The sequence below is a fragment of the Chelonia mydas genome, chromosome 9 (genome assembly GCF_015237465.2).
Source record: "Chelonia mydas isolate rCheMyd1 chromosome 9, rCheMyd1.pri.v2, whole genome shotgun sequence".
Classification (NCBI taxonomy): domain Eukaryota; kingdom Metazoa; phylum Chordata; order Testudines; family Cheloniidae; genus Chelonia; species Chelonia mydas.
This window is the reverse complement of record NC_057855.1, coordinates 58,272,497-58,293,043: the sequence shown is the minus strand read 5'-3', so window position 1 is coordinate 58,293,043 and position 20,547 is coordinate 58,272,497. Positions and strand designations below refer to the sequence as shown.

General features: G+C 50.7%; 1 protein-coding gene across 1 annotated transcript; it reads right to left on the bottom strand.

The window, feature by feature from the left end:
- Nucleotides 1-248: 248 nt before the first annotated feature.
- RPS4X (ribosomal protein S4 X-linked) lies at nt 249-10,523 on the bottom strand. Its single transcript, XM_037908849.2, has 7 exons — nt 10,390-10,523; nt 9,729-9,806; nt 8,954-9,134; nt 7,674-7,771; nt 4,719-4,890; nt 2,466-2,623; nt 249-416 (listed from the first exon to the last, which is right to left on the bottom strand). Exons 1-7 carry the CDS (start codon nt 10,390-10,392, stop codon nt 315-317), a joined length of 792 nt encoding a protein of 263 aa, XP_037764777.1. The 5' UTR covers nt 10,393-10,523; the 3' UTR covers nt 249-314.
- Nucleotides 10,524-20,547: the final 10,024 nt, after the last annotated feature.

Genomic DNA, 20,547 nt, shown 5'->3' with positions numbered 1-20,547 from the left:
TCTCACAACTGGCCCGTCTTCATAAGACCCCAGTAACAAGGAGCCCCCCTCGCCCCGCAACTTTACATTCATATTTGTTTGTTTTTAAAAAAGGGACAATTTAGTAGCCCGCAGCTTCCTTTTACATGTGACCTAGTATTTAAGAGTGACCAGAGTCCCGTGATTTGGTAGCCTGCTGTACACTGCCAGCTTATCAGAGCCACGGGACTGCAAGAACCGGTGTTCAGAGGGTGGGGAAAAAGGCAGTGTTTTATAGTTGCTAACAATTTTATTTGACAAAGGAAATGGCCTGCTGTTTGTCCACTTTTGAGGGTTTAACTGCTGCTCTGTTTGGCTGCCAGTCTCTTGTCTCTCTCTTCAGCAATGGTCAGACGGATTCCCTTTCCACGGGGCAGGGAGATCCATGGCTTGTTACCCTAAAGCAAGAGGAGAGAATCACAACACAGTACAATTAAGCAACCTTCATAGTATCGGTGCTTTCTCCAACTCCAGACTACACCCCCCTTTCCCTCCCCTTGTTATTCCATGCCTAGGAGAACCTCCCTCTCGAGAAGCAAATTCTGCTCTCTTGGCAGCAGCTTCTAAGGCCTTGTTAAATTCACTGGTGCAACTTTGTGTTAAAGTGGGATTTAAAACAGATTTAGTTAAAACAGGTGCAAAAGGCTGCATGGGCACTCATTTCAGTTTATCTTAAGTCTATTAGGAACAGATTTAAGCTACTCTGAAATAAATGCTTCAAAGCAGACCAAGAGCAGCCACACAGGGATTTGTACCAGTTTAACTCAACTGTTTTAAAAAACCTTGTTTAGACAAGACCTTAGCCTTTCCTAAGAAATCCATCATGGGGATCAAAGTAAAGTTAAACCAGAAATGTCAAGGTAGTCAGCTGCTCTGCCAGTGCATGCCCTAGTTCCAGCTCCTCAGTCAAACCCACAGCAGATTTCACACACAGATTACAGCATCAAGTGGAACATTTCCCCTAAATGCAGGACATAACTCAAGCACCACTGAACAGATCCAGTATAGTGAGACAGAGTTTACTGAGTGACAGAACTCATGGTTAGGCACATGCCTAAATTCAGCCTGGTGTCCCATAGGTCAGTGGGGTAACAACAGGGACACATTTGGTCTCTGAATTTTGCAACAGCAGCCGAATCCCTGCCTCTTTCCTAGATAGCTCTTTGACAACATAAAGGCAACATCGCTGCAGGAATTTGTTACCCATCATGTACTGCGGCATTGGTGCAAAGTGCCCCAATTTAAAATATATATTCTTTCTTATGGTCCGAGCCTGTAAGTGGCAGGCATCCTCTCCCACCGAGATCAGTGGGAGCTGAAGGCATTTAGTACTTTGCACAATCAGACCCTTAATGGCTGGGCTAATTTGTCCAAAGCATATTCTAATATCTGTTCCTTTTCCTTGCTGCTGGAAGTAAAAATGATGAGTTGCTTGTATGTAATTATTTTTAAAATATTCAATGAGCAGAGATTGTGCTCCTAATGCTTGCTGTTTGGTCAGGAGCCTTTAATGACTTAATACCCGCTAAAGGGGCAGTTCACAACTAGTCCTCCACCTAGTCACTGTACCTGGGGTAACTGCACCTGTGACCCCTTTGCAGCCTTATTGAGGGCACCCCACTTCGGTCTCAGGCCTCGAACAGTCACCTCTTTCAGTACGGGACCCCATGAGAATAATTAACCATTGGAACAATTTACCAGGGGTTGTGGTGGCTTTGCCATCACTGGTGGTTTAAAATCAAGACTGGATGTTTTTTAAAACGATCTGCTGTAGCTCCAACAGGGAATTATTTCAGGGCAGTTCTATGGCCTGTGTGCATTACATTGGAGAGCGAGCTAGATCATCACAGGGTCCCTTCTGGTCAACATGGCAAAGAGCAGGTGGATTTCCATTAGCACAGCACAGCACCTTGTTGCTTTGTAGAGTGACTTCTGCTAGCTGATCAGAAGCCACAATCTGCTCTCAAGTTCCATAGCATAAGGACACGTTCATGGGAAAATGGCCTGCATGAGTGGACGTGCTCAGCTTATGGTTCACAGCCAGTGCCCTGAGGTCACCACTTTTCAATTAGGCGCACACAGTGGTTTCTGTACATTCATGAAGCAATTTGACTGTTTTGGTCAAAAAGGTTTGCATTACAACTAACATGTGGGTGTGGGGGCAGCCATGTGAACAGGCCACAGCCTCTAGGAGGTTGGGAATACATGGGGTGACGCCAGATGACAGCCCCAGCCAATGTTTAACTTTTGCTACGGACAGCAGTTGGAGCAGCAGCTTCAGACAGAACAAGCTCAGAATTAGCTTGGGAACACATCTGTCTCTCTTGCAGTTAGCGCTTTGTTTACCCATTCCCTCTAAGTGAGACATATATCCAGCAGGAGGCTCTTCAGCAAAAGCCACGCCACGGGGAAGGAAAGCAATACAAGTTCTATTAGCGCACACTTACTTTGCCAATAACAAAAATGTTAGAGAGCCTGGTGGCAAAGCTGTTGCCATTGGCATCCTTCACGTGCACCACATCGAACGAGCCTGGGTGTCTCTCCCGGTTAGTGATCACGCCAATACGGCCCAAGTTAGCACCACCAGTCACCATACACAGGTTACCTAAGTGGAAGGAAGGCCATTAGTGAGTCTGTGAAACTGAATCAACCCCAAACCCTTTATGACAATGTACACCATCATTTGTATTCTGTGTGGACCACTGCTAGAGATGGGGCACCAACTGTCTGGTCTAATGCTGATGCAATAAGGTAATGCCCTGGTACAGAGGTCAAGCAGAAACCCTACCAGTCAGACCAAGATGCTACAAAGACAAGACCAGACAAGGCACATGATCCGATTAGTTGTGTTGGCACCCGATGACCTACTACAATCAGGCTGACTGTCCAGCAAGGGAGGCCACCTCAGGCCATGCAAGTCCATGGACAGAGGCACTAGCTGCAGCTGTTAAAGTTTACACCAAATGTGAACAGTTGCAGTGAGAAGCTGGTGTTCACTCCTTTATTCCAGTGCACTCATATTTCATCCGCTCAGTTTTATTCCTACTGGTCATAATATCACTCCTCCTATCCGAAGGACTGCACTATACAGAGGGCCCCTCACAGCACCATCACGATTTAGAGACCATCAGGACAAGACAAGGAACGTTTTTTTCAAAGTTTGAAACATGGGAGGTAAGGGTGTGTTATTTTTGAGACCAAGCGTTTCACTTCTATGACTCAGGTTTCTCCAACCCCACCAGCACTGTCCTACTGGAAGTGATGATCAACATGAAGAAATCAGTTAAAGAAATCAAGGCTTTCTTTTAGCTCCTGCCTTGATCAATACTGAAGTTGAGATGTGGCATGTCAAACATGCATCACACGTTTAGAAGAATTTACATATAACTGCACAACAACGTTGAACGTGTTACCGCCTTAGCATGGCACAAGATGTCACGTGAACGGGTTACTGTCAGCCCCTCCACAACAGACACAAATCCAACACCAGGGCAAGGGATTATCCCAACAGCAGTGATGCATTTGGGTTTGCAGCAGGGAACACACACAGTTCATGCGGCATCCCTTCCAGTTTGGGCAAGGGAAGAGGAAACATCGTGCTGCCCCTTTTTTTTCATTTTCTCTTTTTATTTTTTATTTTTTTTTTTGGGGGGGGGGGGGGGGGGGGGGGGGGGGGGGGGAGGGGAGGGGAGAGAACAGTCTACAACCAAAAAGTGCAATTCAAGTGCAGGCATTGGGGCTCTTCCACTTCCCCCACTCAAGCCCCTGTGCACTCAGTCTATCTAAAGCCAGGAAGAGTCTCCACTCCTCCCCCAGGTCACACAGAGGGCACCTCCTCTGCCAGGACAACTAGAGAACCACCTTCTCTCCTTGGGGGAACAGACCTCTGCTAGTCCCGCTCCAGCATTATAGAGCAGCCCTGGAAACACGAACCCCTACGCTGCCTGTGGAGAAGACCCTACTGAGAAACAGAAATTAAGATTTGGCCCTGGTCTACACTACAAAATTACTTCAGTATAACTACATCATCCTGTAAGTATAATCCACACCCCTCTGCAATGCAGTTAGTTACACCAACCTACGCACCAGTGCAGACAGCGCTATGTCTGTGCCGATGCAGCGTTTCAAATGCAGACCTGCCTTAAGACAGTCTTTGGCAATCCACATTTCAGAGAGGTGCCTCATTTGAAACAGCACCAGACATCATAAACAATGTGCACTGGGAGAGCTTATATCTGGAGTGTTACAAGGAAGGAGCAGTGAAATCTAGAAATTTCCCTACCACTCCTATTCCATCCCATGCCTGGAATCAAATGCTCACCTTACAACAGGCAACAGTTAGCCCAAGGGAGTTGCCTATTTTATTCCCAAATGGCAAAGTGATATACCCCAGGTGCTGCTGCCTGCATGTTAGATCTGTGCCAGTTTTCACTTTGTAAGTTCCCCAGCAGTTATAGCGCACAGTGATCTAAACCTAGGAAGTCAGTATTGCTGTTACACTTGGACATGGCACTGTGAAACTGCTCTGGCACCGCCAAGCCCACTCTGTGCGCATCTAATGAAACTGGATCCCACAGACAGTGGGGCTCAGCTTAATGGCTTCTTCCCTTTGAAGGGGGGATGCTATAACCCCAGTTAGCCGAACCCCTGGTCTCCTATTTTGGAGAGAGCTAAGTGCAGGAGGAGATGGAGGGACATACCTGTGTCAAACTTGATGAAGTCTGTGATCTTGCCAGTCTCAAGGTCAATTTGGATAGTGTCATTCACCTTGATGAGGGGATCTGGGTAGCGGATGGTACGGGCATCATGGGTCACCAGGTGAGGGATTCCTTTAGTGCCCACAAATATCTTCCTCACCTTGCACAGCTTGTACTGTGAACACAAGCCAACAGCAATGAATGCAAGCAGACTAGACCAACAGCTTATATGGTTCAGGACAGGACCTAGGTACAACGTATGAAGTACCACCTCTGCACAATAGTATCAGCACAGCTCGATAAGCCATGTGCCGAGGGCAGCGGCCAAGCTCCACTCCAGAGCAAAGTGTCCTCTGAGAGGCTTTTAAAGGGAGCAACTCTCCCTCATCTCCAGTACTTCCACCATGACTGTCTCACTGCTGGCCTTGGGTGTTCACTGACATCCCAGCTCAGTAACAAAAGACATGGCTTGAGGCCAAGTTCATTTTTAACACAAATTACACTGCACTTGAGTCTTTTCAGATTGGAGTTCTGTGCTCCCGGACACCAGATGAAGGCCTCTTACAAAGGGAACTGTGAACCTGGCAGACAAGTAGAAGAGAAACTGATTTCCAGATTTTTGCTTCTAGTGTTGGTCGCAAGACTGTGGCCCATGACCAAGAGCAGTTGCCAAAACCCTTTCATGTGGTCTCATGGCCTTCTAACCTCTGATCCCTACATAGCTACTTCATGTCTCTGTGGTGTAAATGTAACAGTGATCAAATTTGAGAGTCACAACATAACTGAGAGGGCAGCAAACACAGGAGAGAATCAGACTGCAGCGTAGCCTGGAGATTACAGCAGTCAAGCATTGAGTACTGTACATACCCATCCCCACTGCTGCAAAGCAAGTTTATTTTCACCTTCTCTTAATGCTACCCTAATTTTACTTTCTAGATAACCCAAGTGCTCCAAAAAGATCTAGATTGGGAGGAGAGGTGTCCACGAAGAGATTTTAGCATGGTTCTGCTCAGAAGTATATCCAAAAACAGCACAGTGAAGATGCGTCCATTGTCCCTCCCTTAGATCTAAACTGCTGAGTTTACAAGTAAAATGAGGTTTTCCTCTACCAGCCCTAAAATCTCGCCCTGGGATCTGGGAGTCAAGTTGAGACCTTTCCTGCTCATGTACCACCAACAGGAGACACTTTTGTAGACCAAATTATCCCACCAGGGACACCAGTGCAACACGATATGGCAACAAAGGGGAAGGAACAAGTGTCGCTGAGGAAGTGATTTGGCCTACAGTGTCTACTAGTGAGATCACATGTATGGCAGAACTAACCCAGCCAAACCACAGGGCTGGCAGTTACGAGTAAAAATGTTTGTTGTTTTCTAAACAAAAAACGTTTAAGCAAGCCAGGACCTCATCATGTAATCACAAAAACAGCCACACTGAGGTAAGTTCTCGGATGTAAGAGTTGGAGAACCATTATTTTAGTGTCTGTCCGTAAGTTGGTACAAAGGTTTTGACTTCATATTTGAATTTGAGAAGCTTTGCTGAGTTGTATCCAGTTAATAGTCATTCTGTTTTACAGCTCGCACTACCCTTCCTGTGCTCTATGCCGTCCATCAAGAGCCAATTTTGCATACAAATACAAATAAGGCCAGCAGTCTTCAGACATCCTTGCGGCTTCCAATTTAAAGACAGATGAAATCACTAGTGAGTCTGAGATTACTCCAGTGACCAGGACCCAACCCAATGGCCATTTCTTCCAGAGATACCAACTTCCCAAAATAAGTGACAATTCACGCACCACCAGATACGGAATATTGACGCAGGCCTCTTGAGCAATTAATTCCAATTTTTACTGTTGCAAAACAGGGATCAAGTCTTAGAACTTGATCAGACAGTGTATAATTGTTTGTTTAAAGCAAAGGAACTTACAGGCTGGTTTAATAGTTACTGCACCCAGAAAATTCTGCCTTAGGCCTCTGGTAAAAATAAGGCTTTGTCTGTACTAGAACTGTACTCAAACTTAAACTAAACTGATTAAAAAGTCACAGTAATCTATATTTGGCGGTTGCATCAGATTAACCAGTTATTTAAAAGCAATTTGTTAAACTACTTCAAGTTTTTAGCTTAGACAAGGCCTAAAGGAGGGATAGTCAGTTATTATTTTGTCAAGGTCCAAATTTCTTGTCAAGATATAGTCGAGGACCTGACTCCAGAGAAAACAAAAAAAAAAAGTCCAACAACAAGAAGTAAATAAAAAGATTTTGGGTTCCATTGAAAAGCATCTGGCAGCGCAGATTTGGCCCACAGCCCACGTATTCACCACCCCTGGCCTAAAGCATCATTTTAGAGCGTTCTGGAAGGGGCTAGTTTGAACATAGATGCAGGGAGACTAGCGCACTGCACAACAATTTGGGAGTGCACCGGAGAGAATGTTTGCCCACAGGGGAGCCCATATGACAGGTCTTCAGTGAAGAAACAGATAGTTAATGTCATCTGAAGTGATTCACTTTAGCACAGAGAAGGAATACAGCTAATCTTGTAGCCCACTGTGTATTTTGACCACTTGCACTCTGCTGCTTCAACAAGCACTTTGTAAACACCCCAATGAACAGCTGCACATGCACCCCACTGAAAAGGCTCCAGGGAAGGCTTACAGCAAGGTAATAAAACAAGTTTTAAACAGAGATCCCTTTGGATCTCCATATTCTGACAGCCAGCTGCACCCTTCTGTGTATGGAGGCTACATAAGCCCTCACCATTTCCCCTTTAACCCCATGTAGACTGCACCTAGTACACTGAATAGCCCAGATTCTCTCTCAAGGCAGTAGGACTGACACCAACTTTTAGATTCATGCACATGGCAGTTTTGATACCTGCAGCAAAACCCAGCCACTCCACTGGCTGCACCAAGTTCCAAAGCAAACAAAACATTCCCAAACACTGCCAGAGAGAGGGGCTCACCTTGGCTTCTTCAGCTGTGATGCGGTGAACTGCAAAACGACCCTTGGTATCGTATACCAGACGGAAGTGCTCACCTGTCTTCTCAATGCTGATGACATCTGGTTTCAAACAAATACATTCATTAGGAGAGGAGTTTCCAGATTCTTATGCCTTTATCATAGCTTGAAAGCTACCCCGTTCAGTAGCATTTACACTAGAGGTTCCATCATTAGTGAGGAGTTCTCATTTATACAGCACCATGGAGTATATAAAAACTCTGTACAGTGGGTCAGCCATGTCGACATAAGCCCTCACTCCTAAATTGCTACCAGCCTATGTGGCAAGTGACTACAATTAGAAGAGTGGGCTACGCAAGACTCAGCTCAGATAAGTTGGAAAGTAGTTCCAGGTGCAAAGGACCACTCGGGGGTTGGAAATATTTGTTACTAATACTAGTGGCGGTATGCAACTTAAAACTAAATCAGAGCAACTACTGGGTAAAGAATAGTGTCCCTAGCCTCTGTTTGTCAGAGGGTGGAGATGGATAGCAGGAGAGAGATCACTTGATCATTACCTGTTAGGTTCACTCCCTCTGGGGGCACCTGGCATTGGCCACTGTTGGTAGACAGGATACTGGATTGGATGAACCTTTGGTCTGACCCAGTATGGCCATTCTTATGTTCTTACTGGCAGAGTCCAATGATTACGCAAGGCTAACAACATGGTTTGGAAGTGGTTTCCCAGTACAACTGCAAGCCTCACAAAATACTGGACTTTACTGGGTATAATAAAAAGAATCTCACTACATATACTTGGTTTCTTTTCTGTTTGACCAAACTGCCAAGTAGCAATAGCAAATGTGCCAATGATAACATTTCTTAGCACAAACCACAGCATCAGCCCAAGCATGCTCAGAAAAGGGCACTTTTATGCAATTTGTTCAACTGGGAACACAAGCAAACAGTTCTGAAGAGTCAACTAGCTGCTCTCTTCAGTTTAATATGTTGAGGTTCACAGAAACTACCTTCACTGTCAGAATCAGGAGCAAGTGTGTCAATAATGCACCAATTGCTGGTTTTGGCCAATTATGGCCTCTGGTTACACGTGCACTTAAAACATTAACCAACGTGACCCACGCTGCACAGCAACAGCCACCCCATCCAGTTGGGTAACCCCCAAGATCAAACACTGGCTTTCACAGCACGGTGATGAAAGGCTCATTTTTTGGCCATGCAACAGTTTAAGCAGCTGAGCATTTGCCCCAATCCTCACCACCTCTCCCAGGATTTGTCTCCACTCACCCATGAAGCCAGCAGGATAGGTGATGTCAGTGCGGACTTTGCCATCAATCTTGATGAACCTCTGCATGCAGATCTTCTTGACCTCATCTCCTGTCAGGGCATACTTGAGTCTGTTCCTAAGGAAAATGATGAGTGGAAGGCATTCCCTCAATTTGTGGGGACCTGTTGATGGACGGGGAGCCTATAGAACAAAAAAAAAAAAGAAGAAAAGCAGAAGAAAAATTAAGTTTCTGCCAGTTGTTCAATCACATGAGCAAACAGCAAAGCCCACCTTCCAAAACAGAAATAGCAAGTGCCCAATAAATACTAGGTTAAACTTATGATTTCTTCACAACTTAATAAAGTTTGGATCCCACTGGCTCACAGACAGCCTTGCTCCTTATCTGCCAGAGACAGCTGCAGTAGGGGCACACTCAACAACACTCCCTGGGTCTAAACATTTGAGTTATTCTGTGACAAGCCAAAGCAATAACTGTACTAATACATCCCACAAATGTAAACGGCCTCCATCTCTTGCAAACTCCACTCTAAGTCTCCCTGAACAACCCTTGCCAAGTTAAGCACGTGGTCACCAACCAAGAGAATTTTCTTACTTGCCACCAGTGGGCAAATTATGCCAAAGATTTGTGGAAGCAACATGGCTGAAACCTCACAGAAGCTCCCAATCACCTACTAAACCAAATACAGGCAGATTAAAAGGAGACAAACATTCCAGCTGTGAAACCGGTATTTTTGTTTTGATTTTGAGGTGCAGAATTCACAAAGGGATACTTACAAACACTCCTGTCAATTTATCCAGCATCCAATGCTTTGGAGCTGCTACACGCTTCAGATGCTTCTTGGGACCGCGAGCCTTGGGTAGGAAAAAGATGGATTAAGACACTACTAAGCGGCTCACTAAGCAGGTGTTCCTAAGAACCTATGGTGCTGTTAACAGAGACTGGGGAGCTCTGAGGCGGAAACGTAGCCCGGTATCATCCTCCACATGTTACCACCCACAACCCCCCTTCTGAATCGGCCGCCTCAGTAGCTGCGAGACTGCACGGATTAAAGCTCCCGTGCAATACCGCGCACACCCCGCGCCGCGTTACCCTGCGCGCACCCGGCCTGCTTCCCTACAAGCTCCCTTAACGCCGCGTGCGCGGCGGAGCCACGCCAGCTGCTCGGGCCCGTCCTCCCCACTCCCCGGGCCCCTCGGCGGCCGGGCGGCGCCAGCCGCGGCAGGAGCTCGGGGAAGCCGCTATTCCTCCCTCCCGCCTTGCGGCCCGGCTCGGCCCCGCGGGGATCTCTGGGGCCGGGGCCGGAGCGCGGCTCAGGGCTCCGGCCCGGCTCCCCCCGGTCCCATACGGCGGGGCCCTCTCGCCCCGGCCGGGAGGCGGCGGCGGGGCCGCGGATGGCGACGGATGGCGAGGCCAGAGACTGGGCCGCGTACTCACCATGGCTGCGCTCTGCCGAGGAAAGGGCCGCCCGCTTCCGCCTAGCCACGGATATCCGGCCGGCTGGACCGCGGCCCGGCTAGGACAAGCCTGGCTAAGCGCGAGCGCCGGATAGCGCCCTCTGCCGGCGGGGAGGCTTCAGTGCGGCCGCGCCGCCAGACTCCAAGCTGCCGCGGAGAGCCCCGGGCTGACATGCGGGCGCAGCGTGGGTTGGGGAGGCTCCCGTGGGCTGTTGGGCAACTACCTTCCTCCAAGCCCCAACAGGGCCAGCCCCGGCAGCCCCCAGAGACAGTCCCCAGGGAGAGGGGTTATTTTGCTGTAAATCAGGGTGTCTCCTCTCCCTCGGCAGGGTGGGGGTTCCGATCAGCACTGTAGGCAGGTGCCTGGGGTGCCGGCGTTCTAGGGGCGCCTAAAAGTTAAAAGTGGGTTCAAAGTTCATCCGTAGAGCTCCCCTGTGGGCAGCCAGGCTCCGGGTGCAGGTGGGTGGCCGCGCAGCGAGTGGGGCTGGAGCAGGGCGAGTGTGCCAGTCAGCCTGCCCCGGGGGCGCTGGGAGCCGCAGCCGAGCGGGGCAGCTACTGAAGGTGCTGCTGGGAGCGGGGTCCCAGCCCCTTCCCAACCTTGGCCGCCCCACTGCCTCCGTCCTGTGCTGGGGAGGGGCATAGCCAGCGCCCCATTCACTTGCAGGGGCAGAGCCAGAGCTGCCATGCCGGGCTGCGGGAGGGATGGAGGACACCCAGGGACCACTCGCCATGGGGAGGGGTACAGTCCCCCCTTGCGCCTCACCTGGGGTAGGTGGTCTGTGCCCTGGCTCGGGCTGGGAGCGCCATGAGTGGCAGAGGGTATTGTGCTTTCCCAGGGAGGCTGGATTGATAGTTCTTTTCCATTTTTAGGGAAAACACAACGGTCAGGTGTAGGCAGTGAGGGTGCTGAAGATGCTGTTCCTAGGGGTTTCAGAGTAGCAGCCGTGTTAGTCTGTATCCGCAAAAAGAACAGGAGGACTTGTGGCACCTTGGAGACTAACAAATTTATTTGAGCATAAGCTTTCGTGAGCTACAGCTCACTTCATCGGATGCGTTATGCTTATTAGTCTCTAAGGTGCCACAAGTCCTCCTTTTCTTTTTTCCTAGGGTTGCGTAAGGTGTAAATCCAGCCATGTCCCTAGGAAAACTGGTATGTGCATGTTTATGTAGGGACTAAATATGCACTGTGTGGGCTAGACCAGTAATCAGGGCACTGCCCTAGGCCACTTTCAGGCCCACTCACATAAATGGACAACACACGATTCCGGGACATACAGGGGCAGCGGTGTGGGGGAGAGGATCCGCACTGGAGCCTTCACACATAGGGGGATCTGATTGAGGTTTTGGAGAAGGAAGGGAATTTGTGATTATGGGGCTATTTAACATTTTTGTGACTGAAGGAGTTCAGGCTTTAAGAAAAAACATCCCCACAGTAGTGCAAGACTCACCGTAAAATCATGAGCATTGGCAACAGTGTGATCAGTGAACTGAGGAGTATGGTATTGTTAAGCATTTTGAGATTTACAGATGAAAAGCACTGTATGAGAGCTGAATATTAAAAGTTTCTTTACAAGTTTATATTATTTCAGTAATTAATTAAAATCAATGCAAACAGCCTGTGCAGTGTGTAACATCCAAATGTGTCAGCGCTGCAGAGAACAGGGATGGTCGGGATTATGTCCACAGCACTTCCACAGAGAAGTTAAATAAAGTACTCTTTCTGGAAGGTTCCAACACAACACTCCTTTACTACTTAGAATTCAGAATGAAAACCAGAGAGAGAGAGAGGGAGAGGGAGGGAGGGAGGAAACAGGCTGCTCTAAAACAGAGAGGAACAATTTAACACATCTTACTTTAGGCTGGCTCTCTGTAGCTTCACTGCTGCTGAACCCAGATCCCATGCTTCCCTACAGAGCCCCTTAGCCTACAGAGAGTACTCCAGGGGGAATTCTGTGCCACTGCACACATGCAGAATTCATGTCCTGTGCAGATTTCTTTGCTTCCTCATAGAAAAATGACTTTCTGATGGGGAAGAAAGGGAAGCTGCAAGAGCAGTCACACCCCCTCCCCAGCAGCGTGGGTGCATCTTTTCTGACAGCCGGCAGAGAGGTAAATCACTTGGGGGGGCAAACCTGGGGACACCCCAGCCAGGGTAGGTCAGACCCACCTGCCATCTGCCTAACCCCTGTGCATACAGACCCACCCCATGCGCACGCCCCCCCTGCACCCAGAACCCCCCACTGAGCCCTCCACACATGAACCCCCATCCCGACAAGCTGTTACCCACACAAAATTCTCTGTCACTCACATAGTCTAGGAGCACCCACCTTTACCCTTCTGTGGGCTCAAGGCGTAACCATCTTAATTTAGGCACCCACCCTCACCCTTCCATGGACTCAGGGAGTAACCTTACATTCTACGGGTTGGCAGGGTCTTTTACCAGTGAAAGAGCCTTACATACTAATATCCTACTTAACCTCTATTTATTAACAATCACCAAAACAGAATTCACATGCTAAGCATACAATGCTCACCGCTCCCAATAAGGCAGATGAACTTTAATTGATGGCCAGTCAGGATCAGGTCATCTCGGGGACTCCAGCTTCTGCACTACAGGGTTGGCAGCATGTTGAGGTCTGGCAGCTCTGATCTTGGGCTATGTCCTGTAGCTGGTTCCCAAGAACTTCCCTTTGGACCCCAGTTCATATAGTGAAACTTGAGTCCTGCCAAGCTATACTTTAACCAATCATTTTACTAAAAATATTACTATACAATTTTCTAACCAATCCTAACATATTGTAAAGCAATTCTTTAACCAATCATACTCCACCGCCTTAATTGATTTAAACCACAAAAATTAGTTATGCAACAGACAGAAACAATCAAAGAAATAGACAGAGACCATACAGATAAACAATAGAGAAGTGGGGATCATAAAGGCAAAACAATAGAAGTATAGATTTTACAATCACAACTGTTGATAAGTGATTTCTTGCCAGACAGGATGCTATTAAACTATGTTTTCTTTAACCATCTTATAATCTGTTTCTTTAGCTGGTGATGGTGGGTACTGTTAGGCCAGGATCACCTTCTTAACAGCCTGATCTTACATTGTTTTAATGTAATTTAGATGGAATGTGAGGATGTGACTTTCTCCTTCTTGGCTAATGGCTGCTGCTGTCCTAATATGACTGCAGACAAAGGCCTTATCCTTACGAAACCTCCCCTTCCTCCCCGCCCCACACCCAGCCCTTCTCCCAAACCGCTACTCTGCACTGGGCTCAGGTGTTAGTCCCGACTGGGCTGGGGAGGAGCGCATTTCCCCCGGATGGAGTGGCCCAGGCCAAGCCAGACCCACCCCCAGAACCCTCCCCCAGCTCCGCGTGCACACACACCCCTGTTTCCTGCCCTCATTGCTCCTCAGCCATGAGGATAGGAGTCACTCTACAGGTAGATGCTCCCCCATCTGCCCAACCTCCGTGCATCCGGACCCCCCCATACCCAGACCCCACACTGAGCCCCTCTTCCCCTGCATCTAGTTCTCCACCGAGCCCCTCCTCCTGCACCCAGACCACCCCCTGCATCCAGAACCCCTGCCGAACCCCACCCCCTGCACCCAGACCATCCCCTGCTGCACTCCCCCACACTTGAACCCCCACCCTGATGAGCCCCACCCCCTATGCACCTGGAACACTCCATGAGCTCCCCACATCTGGACCCACACCCCGCTGAGCCCCAACCACCTTCACCTGGACCCTTCCTGCAGAGTCCCATTGACCCTGCACCCAGAACCCCTCAAAGACCCCCTGTGCTTCCAGATCCTCCCCACGCCCGAACCCCCCCTCCCCCCAGTGGGCCACCCATGCTCAGATTGCCCCACACAAAACTCTCTCACCCCACACCTGGATCCCCTCACACTAAGCCCCTTCACAGCTAAGCCTGCCTGGCCACACCTGGCCTAGGGCTGCTACCCCTGGGGGAATTGTGCTCCATAAATTAAAATTTCTGCCCACAATATTTTAAAATTCTGCAAATTTATTTGTCAATAAATAAATGTGGAGGCTCCAGCAGGACAGTGAGGAGCACAGGCCGCTGGCTGCATGGATGTGGGAGATTACCCTGCAGCCCCCCGAACCTCTCAGTAAAAGACACTCCACCTGACCCTCAGTAAAAGACACCTCCACCTGACCCTGACACAGTGCAAGAGCCAGGCCTGCCCCAGAGGTCTGTGTCCTGGGAGCTGGGGAGGTGCTGCAGGGTGATCTCCCACCTCTGTGCAGAACAATGGCCTGTGCTCCCCAGTGCCATGCTGGAGCCTCCACATTTATTACTGACAAATAAAATTTGCAGATTTTGCAGAATTTTAAAATATTGTGCGCAGAATTTTTATTTTTTTGGTGCAGAATTCCCCCAGGAGTAAATCAGGACCCCGAAATCCTCCCTGAAATGTAAAGGGCTAGCTTACAATTTTAACAATGCATCACACATTCCTAGAATAAATACAGCCAGTAGACTTCTGTACTCCACATCCCGTCTTCCCTCAGCCTTAATATGGAAGTGAAGGCTGCGACAATTACAGGTCCTATGATGGCCTATTCTCAGGACCTCAGAGGGGAACCATGGGGTCCAGAGCGGAAGCAGCCTGCTACCTCCTTCTACTCCTCAAGGCCTCACCCTATGGGGATGGTGTCCCACTTCGTCAGGGTTTGTAATTCTCTGCAGCCCTCGTAATGTTCCCCAGGGAGCTCCCCGCTGCACCAATCCTTACTGCTGCAGTTACTGGAGATTTACATGACTAAGTACAAAGAGAATCGGGCCCTTGTCTCTACCTCCCAGCCCACACAATTGCTCTGATTGTCTCACCCCCACCTCCATCTCTATCTTGATCTAAGAAGCCAGAAGTGTTGCCTGCTGACCCCTGGAGTCTCTAGCAGCAGCCCATCAATTAGAGCACGGCAGATCTACTCTGAGAACTGGCTGCGTAAACTAGCATCCAGCCAGAACCAGTTCCTGTCTGTGTCCCTTTGGGAGCTTTTACTGCCATCAGCCCTGAAGGGCCTTGCACAGCTCTGGGAGAGGGAGCCAGGGGCTAGCCAAGCTCACCTGTCAGCAACAGACTTATTAACGAGCTGTAACTGCAAGGCCAAATTCTACCTTGGGGTACCCCAGTGGAGCCCTGGGGGGCGGTGGGTCCCCAGCCCATGCAGGCTGCAGGGAGGGGGCCCTTCTGCAGCGTTTGATGGTGAGACCGGCATGAGGGCAGGCAGGAAGCCTCACGCATAGGGCACCACGTACAGCTGGCCTGGGGTCTATTCCCAAATCTGCTACTGACTTGCTAGGTGACCTGGGGCCAGTCCCTCCTCCTCATGGTTGCTCCCCGCAATGGGGAGATAGGCACTTACCCCACACTAGCGCCATGTGGCTCTGTCCCCCTCTAGTGGCTGGATCACAGAATCTGCTACAGCCTCTGAGCTCCCAGAGCAGGCTCTTAGCTCAGGCAGGAGAAACCCTGCTTGGAGATCCCCGACTCTGAAATCTCAGATCCAACCTCTGCTGCCAACGAAGCACCCAGGGCACAGCATTAAAATCCTAACCCATGAGAGAAGAGCCCTGGGACTGACAGGTGCAGAGCTCTGCATGCCTGCCAGGTGGTGTCCTTACAGGGGCTCCCACCGAAGGGGGTGAGCTGCCAGCCTCTGCTCAAGAGCAAAGCGCCCATCTGGAAAACCATTAAATACCCTGCTCCCCTTCAAGCCCCTTAAGGCCTGTATCTGACGGCAGCTGGCCTTCTGAAACTGGGGCTTAGCACAGCTTGTCCTTCCCATCTCCCTCCTGTGTTAGCTCTCCATAGGCTGCAGCTGTAAACTCTTTGGGATTAGGGTTGCCAGGCGTTCGGTTTTTGACTGGAACACCTGGTCGAAAAGGGACTCTGGCAGCTCTGGTCAGCATCACTGACCAGGCCATTGAAAGTCAGGTTGGCCACCCACAGCGGGGGCAGGCAGGGTGCCTGCCCGGCTCCGCGTGGCTTCCAGGAAGTGGCCAGCATCTCCCTCTGGCTCCTACGTATAGGGGCAGGCCCGGGGGCTCCGCGTGGTGTCCCCACCCCGAGCGCTAGCTCGGCAGCTCCCATTGGCCAGGAACAGCGACCAATGGGAGCTGCAGATGTGGCACCTGCAGGCAGGGGCAGCGCACGGAACTTCCTGGCTGCATCTCCACCTAGGAGCCAGAGGGAGATGCCAGTCACTTCCTGGGAGCCACCTGAGGTCAGCGCTGCCTGGATCCCACTTCCTGAACCCCCTGCTGTACCCCAACCCCCATCCCAGCCTGAGACCCCTCCTGCACACCAAATTCCTCGACCCCAGCCCAGAGCCCCTGCCGGAACCCCAAACTCCTCATCCCTGGCCCCACCCCAGAGCCCGCATCCCCAGCCAGAGCCCTCACCCCCTCCCATGCCCCAACCCTCTGCCCCATCCTGCACCCAAGCTCCCTCCCAGAGCCCCCTCCTTCACCCTGAACCCTTCACTTCTGGCCCCACACTGGAGCCTGCACCCCCAGCCAGAGCCCTCCACCCCTTCCGCATCCCTGACCCAGCCCAGTGAAAATGAGTGTGAGCGAGGGTGGGGCAGAGCAAGCAATGGAGGAAGGGGGGAATGGAGTGAGTGGGGGCAAGGCCTCAGAGAAGGTGTGGGGCAGGGGCAGGGCCTCAGGGCAGGAGATGGGGCAATGGTGTTTGGTTTTCTGCAAATAGAAAGTTGGCATCCCTATTTGGGATGGGGAGGGTTATTATAGATGTGCAGCACCTAGCACAATGGGGTTCTGATCAGAGTCACTAGCTACAAATAGTAACAAGCAGGAGGGTAGAGCTGTCCATTGCAGAGCAGGGCAGGGATGCTGCCCTCTTCCCCCCACCACCTTACCCACCTACAGCCTTCTGATATGTTTCGAGACCCAAGAGAGGGGCTCCTTTGCTATCCCCTAAACCCAATTAGAAGCACCTGAGTAGCACAAAGGGCAGGGTTAGTCTCTGGTGTCTGACTATAGTGGTTGTGATGGCATGTGAGCAGCAGCCCCAGCCGCAGCGGCCAAAGATCCTGAGCCAGGCTCCACAAATGATCATTGGCTTAAAAAATCATCAGGTGAGTTTATATATGACTTGGGGTCCGGGTGCCTTGAGGGTGTGCTCAAGTCCCCTTGTTCAAACTTGTCTTAGCACCCAGGAGTGCTGGGCTCCTCTCTAAAGTGGAGTCTCATGTAATCCCATGACTCCAGGGCCTGTGGCTTTATGTAAAACACTTGGGCAGCAAGTGACTAGGGCTAAAGGGGGCTCAGTCTCCCCCCTCAATCTCTCTGTCTTGTCACTTTCTGAGCCACCCCATGTGCATGCCCAGCTCAGCAAGTAAAATGCCATGTCCAGTGGTGCCAGGTCCAGGAAAGGGGCAGGGCAGGGCATTGCAGGAGGGCCCCACCTGTGTGGGGATGTGCATGGCACAAGCCACTGTGGTGGGCTCTGAATCTGCGAGTGGCAAGAGCCCACGGGCCAGAGCAGGGCCCAGCCCTGCGGGACAGGAGCCACTGCTGGGGGGGGGTGACCCTCCAAACACCCCCCCACCCAGGGTCTCTGCTCTCCACTGGTCCAGGAGAGAAACACACACACACACTGGAGAGCAGGGCCTGACACCCCATGCCCAGAAAGCAGGACCTGTACACCCCCTCCACCCCACAAACCTGGTAACCTTGTTGCTCCGCCTGCCCCCATAGAGAGCTGCCCTCCATGAGCAGAGCCCTCCTTCCCATGTGGGTAAGAGGGCAGTTCCTCAGCCTCCAGGGGCCAGGCTGCATCTCACGCCCCGCACATAGCTAGGAGTACCAGAGCGGACACCTTCACTAGCCAGTTTAGTGTCTCCTGCTTCTTCCCTACCATAGGCACAGGGCTTGGGCGGGTTTGGACTCAGGTGCCCAGCCTGTGCCGTAACATCCCCACAGCTGGCTTTACATTTTACTCATCCCCCTCCCCAGCCCCTAGAATGTTTCCGCCCACCACCTATGGCAAAACCTCCACTGGCGTGACTCTCATGGGCAATCTGTGAGAGTTGGTGTCCCTGCAAGCCAGACGGCCCCAGCTCTCGGCCAGAGCCTCGGAGCTGGCTGCGGAAAGAACATTTGAGCTGGAGTCTCCGTAAGCAGGGAGCCCCATGCTGTCGTGTTCACTCTTACCCTTCAGTGCAGAGCTGCCCTTGAGAGCCACTGGGGTGGCCAACCTGCTGCATTTGATACAAATCAGGGGCAGTCCTCAAGCTCTGGGCTAGGGCCCACACTTGTCCGTGCACATGAGAACCAAATGAAACACACCATGCTTCTTTCACTCTCCAAGCTGGGTGTGATACTACACAATGTGTCCAGTCCGAAGCCTGTTGATGTCAGTGACAAAACTACCAACAGTGCAGGATCGGGCAGGCAGCCATTGCTCTGCAGTCCCCCCTTTGAGGTGTTAAAGTGAGGTCTGAAGAGAGAAAGCATTGAGGGCAGGGAAAAAAGGAAACAGTAGAAACCAACCAGAAGCTCATTTGGTGTTTAAGGCACTTGCAGCATGACAGGGCACTAAATTAAGAGTTTGAAGCTGACGGGCCCAAATCCTAACTGTTGCTTATGTCCTGTGTGACCTTCAACAAGTTGCTGCCCCTCACTGTGCCTCAGTTTCCCCATCTGTAACACAGGGTGATAAACTCACCTACTTTACAGGGACCTTCTGAGGAAGAATTCGCTCCTGTTTGCATGGCACTCTGACATCTAAGGTGCTAAATATTCCCATTTTAATCATCTCCAGTGGGGGGAACAACTCAGGGGAGGCACTTCAGTTATTACTTATACGGTTTTACTCTTGCTGGTGTCCCTTTTGGGGCATTTCTCATCTTTCTGCTGGGATTTTACCAGCTGAATTCTAAAATCTTCAGCACCCCTAGTGTGTTGGGCCATTGTAGCAGTCTCTCTTCAAGTGCTAAAAAAGGGGGCTGAAATTTCCCAGGCAGTCTAGGGGCTTTAGACACATAACATCCAGTTATTGAAACATGTCCAAATCCCCTAGGCTGCCTTGCAGATCTCAGCACCCCATTATGGTTCTGAAGTGGACCCCTGATCTCACACTCCCTTTCTGCTCCTCAAAGCTGGTTCTCCATTGATGCAGCAACCCATCTCCCAGGGCCTCCCAAGAGGGAGGGGTTGGCTCCAGCAAGATGCTCCACCCTAGAGCCCCTCCCCACCAGCCCAGCTTTCAGCCAATTCCCACAGTGCTTTGGGGAGGAGCCAGTCTCCTAAGGGTGATGAGAGGGAGGAAGTTTAGGCAAGAGACTGATGGCTAATAGCAGCCACAGCCATTAGTGGCACCCACAGGAGCTGTGCAGGGGATTTGCTAAGGGAGCACTGCTCTTGTCTAAGCCCAGGTTGCCAAACTCATTTCACAGGTGCCTGGTTTGGACCCAGGGCAGAGACCAGGGCCATTGCACTGACCCCCTCATCCCCATATTCTTTGCCAGCACCTGCTGCCCCTCTCCCTACCCAATCCGTGATCCCTGACTGCTGGGTCATTGTAATGTCTCCAAGCCTGGCCCATCACTGCCACTGCACAGGTGCTGCTCAGACTGCCAGGCTCGTCTGTCCATTTAACCAAGCGTCCCCCGAGATACTGCTGCCATCTTGCTGGGTGTACTAGCCACACATGGACATGCTCATGCAGTTTTCCTTGTGGCCACTGGGTGGGGCCAAGACCATGAAATGTGTCCTCAACAGCTTCTCCTACATCCCAGCATTTGTGGGGCTGGGCCTAGACAGTGGGGTGATTGGTGCTCAATGGCAGGTACATGTACAAAGCATGGGCAGTTGCGTTTGGATGCCTCTTCACTGCAGAGCTAACTCCAGCTACCTGTGCCTGAGTCACTCTTCTCATGTTAGCCTAGATGAGCAAGAGCAACCATGCTGCAAAATAACATGTGAGCTACCATGTCCACACTGGTTTTCTGCAAATAGAAACAGTGCAGTGACAGTGTCTACATGGCCCTGGCCACATGGCAGCAGCCAGGGTATGTACCCGCCCAGCCTTCCTACCCTTCCCCTGTGAGCGGCTGGGAAAAAATCAGAGTTGCTC